The sequence below is a fragment of the Corvus cornix genome, chromosome 2 (genome assembly GCF_000738735.6).
Source record: "Corvus cornix cornix isolate S_Up_H32 chromosome 2, ASM73873v5, whole genome shotgun sequence".
Lineage (NCBI taxonomy): Eukaryota > Metazoa > Chordata > Aves > Passeriformes > Corvidae > Corvus > Corvus cornix.
In genome coordinates, this window is record NC_046333.1 from 84,076,740 (window position 1) to 84,091,596 (window position 14,857).

Here is a 14,857-nt window from a genome sequence, read left to right on the forward strand (position 1 = left end):
AAGAACTGCAAATTCAGGGACTGATTCTAAAAATTTGGATGAGTCTACAGTTTAATAACACTTTGAAAAAAATTAATATGTTAATTGTGATTTCAATATTAAATTAATCATACATTTCCTTTACTGCCTCTCCTTTATTTTTACTGCTTGAAGATTATTCTGTGGCTCTTGCAGGCAGAATGAATTCCAGGTATGTTTTCACTATATGCTGTGCTCATTTGCAGTGTCATTTCAAGTATTTCAGGGAGGGGAAGGGAGGGGAGGACCACCCTAGGTGGCAGTCAGTATAAGAGATCATCCCCTAAGATTACAAAAGCATAGCTGAAAATATCTTTTATATAAGCAAGACTTTTGGCAGATTTTTAGTGTATCTTATTTCTCCAGAAAATATATGAAAGTCTCATTAACATTTGTTCACATTATGATGATTCTCTTAAAGCCAAACTTCTTATTTAGGTATAAAATTGTTTTATTTTAACTGTGGACAGTGGGAAAGAAAATTGCCAGAAATGATGAGAATAAACCTGTGGCTCTCTTTTCACTCTCTTGCTTTTTTATTCAGATGAGTAAGACTCTTCAATGAATAAGTTATAACTAGTGAGAAAATATCAGCCTTGATCAAACACTGGGCGCAATTATTCTGCTCTAAAATACGGCCTTGACTAATAATTCAGAGTCAACAATTGTCCCCAGCAACCCAAGTTTGAGATCTAAATGGAGAAGAGAGGAATGTAAGAAGCAGAGCAAAACCCCACAGAGTATGCTATATACATTAGTTCATCTGTAGCAACATACAGGAGACTACATAAAAACAGAAATAAACCTGAAAATTGTGTTGGTCATTAATGTAACCTTCTAAAAGCGTGATTCCAGTTCTTCACCTGCACTAAAAACATCAACACATTTTTTATTTAAGCCCACTGTCTTGCCAGATAACAACTAAAATTAAAGTCTGTGAAACAAATTTTAGACTACTGTATCTGATATACTGTTCCATTCTTCTATTAGTACAGGAATTTGACTGGCTAGTAAAAAATCCCTGATGCCTCCTGTTACATTTCCCTATTATATTACATTATATATATTACATTCCCTATTATATTTCTGTTCTGAAAATGATAGCAGCTGAAGTAACACACAGCTCCTTTATCACAGTCTACAAGTTGCATTTCTGACTTTTGAAGTTATCAGAGCTTTTATACTCACGAAGGCACTTCTAACTCTATGCTGTCTCTAAAAAAACCCATTAACTTTTTCTGAATAAACCACTGCATTTCATAGACAAAGCCCTTGAAGATAAGCTTGAGGCCAACTTTATCTCCCCCACTCCAATTTCTGTATATTCCCCATACATGTTAAAAAACAAAAAAAGTAATTATTCCCATAAACTAATTTGCCAGTGCACAATACACTTGACTTCCTAAAGACTCAAATACTCAATTTCACAGTTCTTTCAGGTTCTTCCAAAAGGGTATTTTTTCCAAGAAAAACACATTTCTTTTACATGTTTCTTTTAAAGAGAGATGACTGAATAAGCCTCTAACGAGATGCCTGTAATTCTGTCAGATTTCACGTGTGGCTTTTCTCTGTGTACTCTGTCTACAATGTCATACTCATACAGACCTTCTCTTATATTTTGTTTATATGGTGCATGCTTTTTTGGGGGCGTGGCGGGGGCCAGAATCAGTTTACACTATGCTTACCTGAAGGTGGCCCCAAATTCTGCTAGCACATCTTCTGGAGTGCTGTGACAGACAACAAAGACTGCACAGGGTGTTCAGTTTTAACTCATCCCTACCTTGTTCTGCTCTACTCTTTGGACAGTGTGGGCTCCGTGTTGCAACTTAAGAAAGGAGAGGACCTCCTTGCTTTGTAAGCATCAAACCTACTGGATTTTGTCCTGGAATTATTGTTATATACCCTGACCGTTTGAAGATTATTTTTTCAAGTGACTTCTCACTCTATAATAGCATCATTTGGAAGACGTTTAAAAAAAAACCAGGGGTGAATTCTCCAGGGCAGAAATCTGCAGACTCCTTTGACTCTGCATTCCATTGCATACTACTTAGTGCATGTTCAGCACACTCTGAACAGACATGAATATTTTCTAGGGGAGATTTAAAACAGTTACAGAGGGAACACTACCTTTAAATAGACATGGAAAACTTATGCTGCTATACTAAAAAGTAAATAAAGTTACTGCCGGGGCCTTATCCACAAGGAGATAAATTATTCTAAGCCCTACAGGAACAAAAGCTGCAAGATGGTAAAATGATATTGCATTAAGTCACCTATCCAGAAAAGGGAGTGGAGAAAATCTAAATGTACAGCATAAACTAAAACACCCCAGCCTTCAGACACATAGAAATTTCTTTTTGGAACCACTAGGCAGGGAGATGAGATATCTATAACCCTAAAGAATCATGTCTGCCTGGAGCATAACAATGGGTTAAAAATAACAGGCTTATTGGGTTGGAAAGTTACAGGTGTTCATAACAGCTACAGTATTTTATTTCCTGCACAATTTTATGGAAACAGGCAGCTAAAAAAGAAAAAAAACCTTCTGGAAGTTCAGAATACCACCTTTTTCATTTTCTATTAGTGTGCTAGCTTCACTGGAAATAAAAATGTTCCCGTTTTGCAGGATCTTCCTGTTAGTAACAGTTGCACATAAATAAAGTTTTCTAAACAAACATCTTATCTTTTTCTGGAAGGAAGTCCATTAATAAGGAATTGACGTCCTTCCCTGAAAAAAAAAGATCAGCGCTAATTCTTTCCCATAAACTAAAGAAATAAACGTACACCCTGAGATTTTTTACTCTATTTTCACAGCAAACTGGCTTGTCTGCACGTAGATAAAATGGAACTGTTTGGGTTTTCTTATAAACAATATCTCTGTTGCTACCTTGCCCCATAATACTGAATAATTAATTTCTTCCCTCAGTTTTTGATTGCTTCATGGAACTTGTGCTTTATTTCAATTCTACTCATTCCTGTTAAAATTACATGGCAGCCTTTGAACAACTTTCAGCCTGGGAGCTTCAGAAACACACCATAACTCTCTAACATTTTTACCTATGCCATCATTCCCAGAAAGATGTCCTTTACTCAACAAATGCAGCCAACTATACTCCAGCACCTCAACCGTGGTCTTCACTGGCTTTGTCAGCTACACAGGACATTTCTTTTACCCAAAATGAACTTTGCTATGGAAAATCCTCTGACAAAACCTTTATCTGTTTCCCTTCTTCAATGTAGTTTGTCCTTCAGACTAAGAGAATTTGAAATTGATACTGTACTGTGTACTACTTGTGATAAATAAAATATATACTTTTCTCCCAATGGCTTCAGAAAACCAACACTTTAGCCTATTTGCAACAATGTTGAAAATAGAAATGTTAGTATGTTTAAAGAGAGTTTATATTTGCAGTGTTATTGTGCATCAAAATTTAAAATCTCCATGCCATACTGCAGGGAGATCAGACAAAGAGAATGGCAGAATAATGTAGTCTGCGATTACCACACTTGTATAAACTTAGGAGATATAATACCATAGTATTTTTGTGTGAGAAGATCTATTTATCTTAAACACATTAGATCTTTAACTATGGGGGACGTAAGAAACCTCATAAAAATATTTACATAGGAATTTCAAGAGGGAATTTTAAGAAAAAAAGTGCACAAATGTTGCAAGAGAAACATTGTTAATTCTCTTCAGCTGTGTCTATAAATGAGTTTTATTTCAAAGGCATATATTCCAATTTTGAAAGATGAAACACTGCTAAGTTCCAGCAATCACAGATATCCTAAGAATGGGAAAATAAAAATCCACAATCCTTTACCAAGAGTGTGGATCGAGTTCTATTACACAATACTTCACTTAAGAAGGCATTTAACATATGTCTTAATGCAGATAAATAAGAGAGTGACAGGGAGTGGGACTCAGCATCATGCTGCTCCTCCTCTCCCTCTATAGAGAACTCAGATTCCTTTCTGACTCCGTTTTGCACTTGGACACCTTGCTTTCCAAAGATCAGTCTGCTGTAGAGGTGACAAGCCCTAAGCAGATAAGAGTCAGTCCACATTACACAGCTTTGATGATATTGACTCCTTACATTCTTCTTTGGCACCCGTATTTAGCTTTACACACTGATTTCTACAGTTTACATTTAGACAGCATTACTGTTAGCTGCTGGTGGAACCAGAAGACTTCATGTGTTTGTGCAGGTTTAGTAACACACACCTGAGTGTCACTATAAAAGCAAGAGCGATTTCCTCGTCCCTTAGCTCTATTCTTTTTAAAGGCTTAGGTCCTCAAAAAGGTTTCCCCCCATTTCTGTTTAATCCTCGATAATGTACTGCGGAACGGTGACCTTTTATAAAAGCACTACCAGAGCACTGCTTTAAAAGGTCACATAGCACAACTCAGAAAACAGAGCAGATATTCTGGTATCCCATGGCAGCACTGGAAACAGGGATACAGGCGACAGCTAAGACAAGTGTCTAGACAAAACAATATGCTGAAGGTTTTCATCTCTCGTTAGAACTTTCCCCTGTTCTCCAGGACTGCCCAGGCCAGTAAGGATACCTAGTCACCTTATACAATTTCCAGCTTTTCTGCCTTGCTTTTTCTTTACCCTCCTTCTCTTAGCATAACGCCTCACAAAACTTTTCTGATTTAGAATGACTCTTGACAGGGGAGAAAGCTCGGGGCAGTCTCAAGAGAGCTCAGTAAATATGTACAAAACACTAAGGCTTTTAATAATTTTCTCTTGCAAGATGGAGTTTTGGTCAGCTGTAGCTAATCAAAATACCTGTGAATGGCTTTAGGACTGCTGAAAGAACTGATGGTACCCAGCACACCAGACAAAGGAGCCCACTCAGTGGTGTAGCTGTTACCTGTGCTGCTGTCCCTTCTTGTCCCCTCACCTCCGCGTTCGGCAATACTGGTGTCGCAGCTGGTGGAGGAGGTGCTCTGCGCTTTTTCACTTCTGGGTTTGCTGTCATTCCAGAGATGCTACCAAGGGACAGTGATGAACCCAGGCTACTGGAACGAGAATTCACCGAAGGGGAATTTGGTGCTGTGGAAAACCCCTGTAAATGGATTAACATCTTGGATTAACATCACTCTTTAAAGACAATGGGAAAGAAAGAAGAAAAACAAGACACATCTGGTTACCGTTTAAACAATGATATGAATAATCATGTATGTTCCCCTGCCAAACCTGGTGAATTGCGAACTCCAATTTTTGGAAACTTCCAAAGGTCGACTGGAACAAAACTTACAGGCGGTATTAATAAGACAGGAGGCGCGATAAGCACCTACTGCGGTTTAACAGTAGTATTGATGGGAACACTGCTGCTGCTTGCTATTTAAAATATAAAGTTCACATCAAGACACATAATTACAGTTATCCAAATGCATTTGCAGTCACATTTAAATTACAAGTGTTAAACATTTCTGGAAGCAAGATTTACTTTTAAATGAGAACACTGTATTAATAAAATGCTGTCAGTGTCTCAGGCTTGTCTACTTTATTATCAATCTGCCTGATTTACCTGAGTCTTCTCTGCAGATTTATATAAGAGAAATTCTGCAACCATTAAACTATTCCCAATTTACATGCACAATCAAGCATAATCACTTACAACCTACTGAAAACAGCCATTTAACTTGGTGAAAAGAAGTCCTACTGACAGGCACCACTCTGGATTCTAACAAACCCAGATGAAAGGAGAAACAGAAAACTATTTCAGTAATTCCTTACTGTTAAAAATTAATTTAGCTCTCACTGAAAACTTAATAAAATCAATGGAAAAAATTTAATGGATTACAGAACCTTAATACATTTTTATATCTATATACAAATAGAAACATATCCAGTTAGATAGCAGCAACTCTACAAATACGAAAGATTAGAAGTAGGATTGCTTGAGGATGTCCATTTTAATTTTAGCTTTTACTCTTAAATTCAATACATATTTTATTCTGCTAATAAAAACCATGCAAAAACTTTTCCCTCAAAATCTGAGTCACCTTGTCCATTTTTTAATTAAGAGAACTTTCCATATTAAATTGAAGATTTTACTTTTTAATTAAGTTATTTGACTGTAACTTCTTCCCAGAAATATCTCCTGTGGAATCACCACTGATACCACACTTCACCATGACCTGGAGCTGAATAGCAGTTCTGGAAACATAGGCTGATGAGCATGGTTGATAATGCTGTTCTTATCACAACAGAACATGCTACCACACTTACAAAACTCTCCCATGTAGGACATAAAGCTCTCTGGTGGAATTTTGTCCAAAACCACAGAATACATACTGGCAGGAAACCAAAGGCCACCCCAAATGCCATTACTTTAAAAAAAAAAAAGATAATTTTTTTCCAGAAGTGCCAAGTTCAAGCTTAGGTAAAAATTAAAAACACAGGGCAGCAAGCTTAAAAACACAATTCATTTAGTTTTAGGACCATTGAGGAAGCATGTATAAAGCATAAGGAGCTAAAAAATAGAGCAATGCAGAAATATATATAATATAGGCTCCTTTACTGCCTGGTAAAGTTCCATGTTCTGTAGATTCCCATGAAAGCAACTGAAATGCAAACAGATTCGTGCCTTGTCCTGCATTTACTGTGCATATGATACCAATTACTGACTTAGATGCTTTTGTTAACTTTTATGTTTCACACTGCACAGCACACTTCATCTTGGAATAATGTATTTAGCACAAGCGGGGCATGGAACCAGTCTTTTCTGACTAAAAGCTGTGTTTGCCACACCTTTTTCATCATCAATTTCTCTGAATTGAATGGCATCAAGAACATCTTTACCCTTCTAGTAAATAAAGAAAAAAGTTTGAAGTAGAAGGTGGAGTTTAAAAGTTTAGGTATAATCTAATAAAGAAATAGTCTTGTCTTGGCCCTGTATCTTGGGCAGTGGAAAAAATAATGATCTCATCTGTAAGCTACCAGTTTTAAGTATTATCAGTGCATATTGTACAAGGTACTATCAAATAAAGTTTGTTTACTCCTACAGAAATGACAGCGTTCACAGAGTGAAATACGAAGTAGTTTCCTCTTTTCACACATTTATAAAACAACTGAACAAAACAATTTCAAAGTGGATTCTGCAGGTATGCTTTAGTGACTGTATTAGTTCTTTAGCCTTCTGGATATAGCGGTTGAGAAATTGCAGACAAAGATGTATGAAAATAATAAAAAAGTCCTAAGACTTCCCTCCTAGCACTACAAATACAGGATGCTGGTAAGACTATAGGCCATAACCACTTTTAAATGAATATTCAATTCTATCACAAGATCTTGTGGGTGAAGATCTATCAGAATCCTGTTCAAAGCTACAGGCCATTGTGAAGGAATACAGTGATGAACAACTAAACAGTTTAAAGCTGGTTTGTTCTGTTTTTAAGCTTGGATTTCCTAACAGAACATACAGGGGGGAAAAAGGGTAATACTTCCATGATACTATAAGTAGTTTATAATAAAAAGACTTTAATGATAGAAAAAAAACCAACCAACCTTGCAAATTCATCTATGTTTTCTTTTCCAAGTCCAACCTTTATATCAAGCCCATTATTCCCTTACTGAGCATTTCAAGAATGCTCATGTAAAGACACTTGCCCTAAAATAAAAACTCGCCACAGCTTCCAGGGGAATGGAATGAGGACAATTGCAAACTAGTTTTGAAAGCCCTCTCATGTAGCAACAAGAGCTTTGCCTAACTGGAGGCAGACCTTCAACCTCTCCCATGTGTGTAGTCATTTTCATTAGCTTTAAGAGAAAAAAAAACAACCCTGGACACAAAACACTGACAGGTGGTTGTGGCATGACTTGTCTTTTGTCGTAAAACTAATACAGAGAGACAACACCTAATCCAGCTTTTATATTTTATGTTGAGTTAGATGTGATGCAGTTTCTTTCCAAATCACGGGATTTTGGAGGATTGTTTTTCAGGCAGTTTAGCAAGGCAACTATTAAGAGCATACAACATTAATCAAGCAAAACTGCAGGGACATGATATGTACATGCCAAATACTCCAACCATCTCTCATTTCTTGTTTTTCTAATTTCTTATCAAAGAACCAATTGAATTACTCAAATTACAGCAGTGTAAGTGAGGAAAGCCAAGCTCAGGAACTGCAGCCAATGTTGCTGGCTTAAAAAAGTCAGCCCTTATCCTCCATTTCATTTGAGAAACAGGTTAGCATGAATACTCTGCTCAGAATCCAAATCAGTTCACAGAATCCCTATGTTTCACAAGAAAAGTGAACAAAAAAAAAGGAAAAAAGAAAAATCAATTCATAAAAAGAAAATTCATGGAAACTAATTTATATAAAGAGCTTTCAAAAATGTCTCCCAACTTGTAAAAATCACAGTCTTTGTTAAACCACCAGTGTTCGAGCACTTTGCTACCAGTTCAAACAGCAATTAATTAATGCAAACTAGCAAGAAAAAGAAACAGTTTGGTTTGGGGTATTTTTTTCCCCCTGAATTAAAGCAAACCCAACACAAAACCAGATAGACAAGCGTAGGTCAGCAGACAGGTTAGACACTTGCTGAGCAAGGGTTTGGAATATGTACTGAAGCAAAACCATGGATTAGAGTCCACTTCAATTCCATGAAGTAGACATTGGAAGGAAGCAAGAAACAACTGCCATACCTACCTATGGTGCCATCAGGTTCCATCACTGTTTCATGTTAAACTTGTCAGATAGTTTTTTTCCCTCTCACTAAACTTTTGAAATTCAAGGAACTTCCTTCTTCTTCCCTAATGTACCAGGTGTTTTCTTTTGGGTTCAGCAATTTAATTTTGAGACTTTTTCCTACCATTTCTTCTAAGTGAAATTTCAAAAAAGATATTTTTGAAGGGAAAATAGGGACTGCTAAAAACACAGAAGTATGAAGGCTAAGAGTAACCTGGTGAGGTAGGCATACCACTCCCATTTTCAAAAGACACTGAGCAGTCAGCTTTCCACAAGACTTCTAAAGTCCCATAGCGTGCTGAACTCAACACAAGATAATTTAAGAGCCTAGAGCTGATGTCAGTCTCTGTTCCAAGGTCATCAACCTAGAATGCAATTGTAAAATATCTTTTTCATACTACCTCCTTTTCAATAATAAATGGAAGTTCTGGTACCTTATGGACACTTTGAAAATTTTAAAGTCATATATAAATAAAAGTAAGATTAATCTATTAAAAACATAACTGTACTACTGTGAGAATTCCATTTTACAAAACCCGATGTGCACAGAAATGGAAATCAGCTTATGATTGTTTTCAAAAGATGTCCCCTATATATAACTTTCTTACCCAAAGCCCTGTTACTAGCATTTCCTTAACTTTCTGATGACACTAAGTGGCATTTAAAGGTCAGCAAGGAAAAGACTGCAGATTGCCTGTGAGAGTGATTTGACTTCCCGTTCCCTGTTCGCACCAGTCAATAAAAATTTTTCAAAATGTCAAGTTCTTCTCTTGTGAGGTTGCTACAGACAAGCCTTTCTTCCGCAGCTCTCTGCCAAAACTCACATATTTGAGCTCCCAGCCTTGTTATGTAACTTCCTTCTCAGAAGTTTCTAAATCAGAAGTAATCAATTGAGCTGTTTTTAAGCACTCAAAGTACCAGATGTATCAGCAAAAAGTAAGGGTTTTATTTTTTCCAAAATAGAGACAAAAATTAAAAGTATCATAAAGGATATAATTTTTTTTACAAGTGTACCATGGGTAAATACCAAAGGTAAGATTTAGAGCAGGCAAAAATCCATCTACTCAGTGACAGCAAGAATATTTATGCCTGTTGGACATTTAATCTCCATTAATGCAAACTTTTATTGATTAGCTGAATGACACCACAAGTGATTACAACTGGCCATATGAGATGTCAGACAGGGTATGTCAGACCTACTGCACAAACTGAACTTAGAGGCTGCTTTCCCTGCCATGATACTCTATTACTTATACTAGCACTAAAATCTACAACACTGAAACTGAATTAATCCAAGCTCCTGCTTAAAAACTAAACTATTATACTGCAGTCATGAGATTGCTGGGAGACACAGTTAAAAAACCCAACAAAACAAAACAAAAAAATTGTGACTACTCAGATTTTCCTTTCTAACCAGCCACACTGAATACAGTTTGTTTTTTTGTACTCCCTGAAGCACTTGTGCTGACAGTCTGCAGTCAGAAGGAAAAAAAAGTTAAACCTTTTCCTGTTCTGAACAGGGGGAAAAAAATAAAAAGGATTTTAATGCAATTTACTTTTTGCTGCTTTATTATCTCATTGCATTTTGCTACTGGCAGGCAATTGTCTGGTCACACATCACAATAATAAAAGCAAAGCAGCTATTTCATTCCCACAACAGTTATTTACACAGGCTGTACTGTGTTGATTTTATATGCCTGGCAAGTAGCCTCTCAAGTTCTTACTGTAAAAGGTTTGAGTTGTAGTTTGAAGTCTGTACAACCAGAGCTACCTTACACTTGTATGAGCCTATCAGAGCATTTAGATAGCAGTTCCAGATCTCGTGGTCAGGGTCCATTGGTAGACAGCAGAACTTACACAGCCAGAACCAGAAATGTCTGAGAACATTCTGTCTCCTGTGCCCCTGCCAGCTCTCCCTCAGTGTGGCTGACCACATTCCTCTTGTTTTAGTACAGAGTTTTTTGATCAGAAATCCTAGCAGTGCCAGGTGCAAGGCGGTCACCTCCCATACAAAATCATCCATTTTATCTCCCAATGCTAGAGACCAGTCTGTCACTGTAGAGGTTATTAAAATTTTCCTATGACACAGGTCCACACCATCTGCAATTATGCTGTTTTTCTTCTTAACTATCTTCATCATTAATTTTTCTTCCTTATACCTTAACTATAATTTCCCTTCCTAGAAGCTTATATGATTCCTTCTTCCCTTCACTTAGGTAAGCTCATGTGATGGAAAGTGTCTTTACAGATAAGAGTACAACCTTGGTTTCCAGCTCCAACTGATTTATGTTCACTTTGAAACTCCTACTGCTTCCAAGCTGAAAGAACAACCACCCAAGGAAAGGATCTAGAAAAATGGAAGCCTCCAGGAAAAAGGTTTTCCAAAACACACCAAGAGGCTTAGATTCACCGTGAATTTCTCAGCAGGGAACAAGTGTGGGTATTAACTCTGGCCCCTTGCACTACACTGAGGACAAGGTTGCACGACCACAGAGAGCTTCCAAGAACCTTCTTTAGTTTTTGTTATACTTCTTGCACATAGTATATATAAAAGAAGTGAAGCAATATTCAAAATTCATTTTCCATTTGAAAAATCACATGAATACTGAATGAATATGGCAGAAACCACAAGTAAGCTGCTTAATTTTTTTGTGGACTGTCAAATATTTTATTTTGACGTTTAGGAATATAAACATTTTGCTCAAATCATTAGGAGGTTAGAAAACATGGGCTGGGAATACATGAATTCCAGCTAAATATAAACATGCCTGTAAACTCTTGCAAATATAAAGAAACAGATGCAGTAAGACCAACCGTAGCTGCTATTATCAGTTATCACCCACTACTACCACCTCCCTCAGTATTCTGCCAGTCTGAGATCACAAATTTAATCTGAGTTCTCCCAGACTGAAGAAAGTACCACGGCACATATAAAGCAGTGGAATACAAGTCTAGGAATTCAACAATGTGTATTAATCAAGCAACTCAGAGACTGTCAAATCAGTTATATTTTTTCAAGTTTTTATGACAGATCAATGCTTTGAGAATTGAAGCTTTTAAATCACTTCTTGTGATTTAAAATGCAATGTATTTCCTCCAAATAGATTCTCGTTTCCTGTTTCACTCTCCAGATTTTCTCAAGTCAGAATACACTTCATGCTTAATAAAACCTTTGTCTATTACTGCTACTCAAATTCCTTCATGTCAATCTGAAGAAGTCAATCAGTATCAAGAGAAATGGATGCAATAATTCTTTTCTGTTGCAGCAATACATGCAGAAAGGGGAAGACAAGCTAGCTTGATTTACATTTGTGTCTTTATATCACCTCTTCTGTAAGTGACAGTGTGTTTCAAACAAACTCATGTTTTTAAAAAAAGTAGCATTCGAACAGATTTAGCAAAAAATCACCTTTCTTGACAGAAGAGGGTCACCATGTTTCAATAACCCAGAAGGTGGGTACAGGCAGAATGCTGCCTGGTACTAATGGCAAGACCCAAGTGTATAAATGGGTGTTTGGAAGGCACACACTTATAAATCATTTGTGTCCTCTCCTATCAGTCTGGACACTGAACTGATTGCAGTAACCAGCAAGCTTGTATCCTGTGGGCCTTGTGAATCACAGCCGTGGAACTTGTTAAAAAGAAAAACATAATTTCTTTGATTCAGAGCTGTTAGCGTTGACAAGTCACTCTCAACTCAGTGCAGTGAAAATACACTTGCTACAGATCTTTCTAATGCATAATTGATTTAATTTCTGTCACTGTGTGTTCTGTGAAGAAATAAAAAGTTGTTCTGCTAAAATCTAAAGATATTTAGCCACAAATGAAAGTAACTTAGGTTGCTAAATAATCTTTTCTGAACAAATGTGATCAGCAAAGCAAGGAAGGGTATGTTCAAAAAAGCAAACCTCAGCTCGAACCACACAAACTGACATATTTTACACTTAGTATTCCATTTTTCTCCAGATTCTCAATTTACAAAAATGCAGCTAAAGATGATGAGACACAAAATTCGTGGGAGATACTTCAACATTAGTATAAATCCAATGACATCCATGAAATAGCTACAGGCTTCAGCATGTGTCCATTACAGGTATCTTTGTAAAAAGATATACGAAACCCAGCACATTTTTAAAAAAAGAGACATGCATGTCCAGTCCCTTAAAATGCCACTTTACAGTGCCAGACACGTCATAGAGAAAACATGGACATATATGCACAAGCTTCCAAAACATGCCAACCTCCTTTGTGCCCTTATTGTGTTCCACAACTGAGACCATCAGGCTTAGTGACAGCACACAAAGCATGTGGGCCCTTTTTTATCTTTCTGGATGTGAGATCCATTTTAAATACCCATAAAATGCAAATACTTTTGCTCTTGTTTTGTATATGTAAACCCTAGTGAGAAAAAACCATCATTAATATAGCACAGAAAACATTTTGGGATCAAATGCTCCAGTGCTCCCTGGCAGTTTAAAGGAAACATTGCTACCCATCAGTCAGGTGGGAGGTAGGGAGTGCAGGCTGCAGGCACAATCTGAAGTGAATTCTGAAATCAAGCTGAACTGCGGGTGACAGTCTGGGATGCCACCAGATGCTTAGGGTAAGGTTTGTTTGCCTTCCATACAACTGTAAAATTATTTATCTTGACTTTCAGAAGTGTGTGGACAACTTCGTGTCTCATTTGATAGAATGTTCTCTTTTTTTCTTTTCCTTCTTTCTTTTAATATCGTATTGGGAAAATACTAGAATCAATTTACATCTAAAATGCACACTCGGGGCTGATTTACATCTTTCTGGCTAGACTGCTCAAAATTTATCTTCCACAAGTCCAACACTTTTTGTCACAATGCACTGTCAAAATATGTCAGCCTATAAAAAACTACTGTATTTTGAAAATATATTTTTTATAACTGTCAAAAATACCAGTATGTAAAGGCACTATGGGAAGAAATATTAATTTCAAGAGATTCCCAGAAAGGAATATCTAATAAAAGACAGAGAGTGAGCATATTCAGCTACTCACATAACTTTTTTTTTCTTTTGATAGCTATGTGCTTGTAATGAGAGATGTGCAGGGAATCATAAAAGAATTGGTGAATCATAAAAGGAAATATGAAAAAAACATGGAAAACATTACAAATCTCTTTTTGGGTATTTGTCCAAGTGGAACAAAAGCAGACACGAAAGAAGTAGGAAAGAACACATGAAGTGAGGATGGAAACAAGAACACAGTAACTGTGGCAAAAAACAAAGTGAACATGTTCATGAGATTTGACTAGAAAGTAAGTCCTTGAAGAAATTCAAAGATGAAAGTCTGGAAAAGGAGAGGAGCATAGCAAAAAGCAGAAGAGTTCAGTGAATGTGATGATAAGAGTACTGCCTTATATCCTGCGGAAGGAACAATGAACTAAGGAGACTGTGCAGGACAGAAATCATACTTTGTAAGAAAACTCCGTGACTGACCGTACAGAAAGATGGTGATGTTCATGTTCACTTGTCATGAAGGCAGTTGAGAAAAAGTCACATGAACAGAACTCAAACCAGGAAAGATTTAGCACTGAAAGAAAGGGGGATTGATATATATAGATTTGTAAAATTGTAATAAATATTTCTGTGGTAGGGCTTTAATGCATACTAAGACATGGAATGAGGGAGAATGGAAGAAAATAACAAAAGAAACATTTTGAAACCTACAAAGAGAGGTCCAAAAGCCAATGACAGACCCCAACAGAAAAACACATTTTAAAGGAACCTGAAGAAAGAATTACAGAGGAAAATTCACATGGACTCCAAAATTCCAATCAATCCCAGTATAGAAGAAAGACAGAAAAATATTAAGCCAGAAGGAAAACATGGAAAGAACATTAGAAAAGAGGCTATTTACACTTTGTCTTGGAAGGCCATTAGTATATATAGTGAGAGCAATCTTGGAAGACTGGGGATGGAAAAAGGCACATTTTTGTAGGCTTGAAAAAGTTGGTTTCTCCTTTCACTTATACTTTTGCACTACATGAAAATAGGTTAGCTCAATCCAATAGTGTTGGACAACGAAGCCAAAAATCAAAATCTGTCTTTACTAATGGTCTGGCAACAGACTTCAGGAAACAGGGAGTTCAAAAGGTCAAAGAC

General features: G+C 36.8%; 1 protein-coding gene across 1 annotated transcript in view; it reads right to left on the bottom strand.

Moving 5' to 3' along the window:
• Positions 1 to 14,857, bottom strand: part of LOC104685860 (protein cordon-bleu) — a 122,086-nt gene that overhangs the window by 29,430 nt on the left and 77,799 nt on the right. Inside the window, exon 10 of the mRNA XM_039548899.1 lies at positions 4,900 to 5,094. Within this exon, the coding sequence (XP_039404833.1) occupies positions 4,900 to 5,094 (195 nt within the window). The remainder of the gene's footprint in view (positions 1 to 4,899; positions 5,095 to 14,857) is intronic.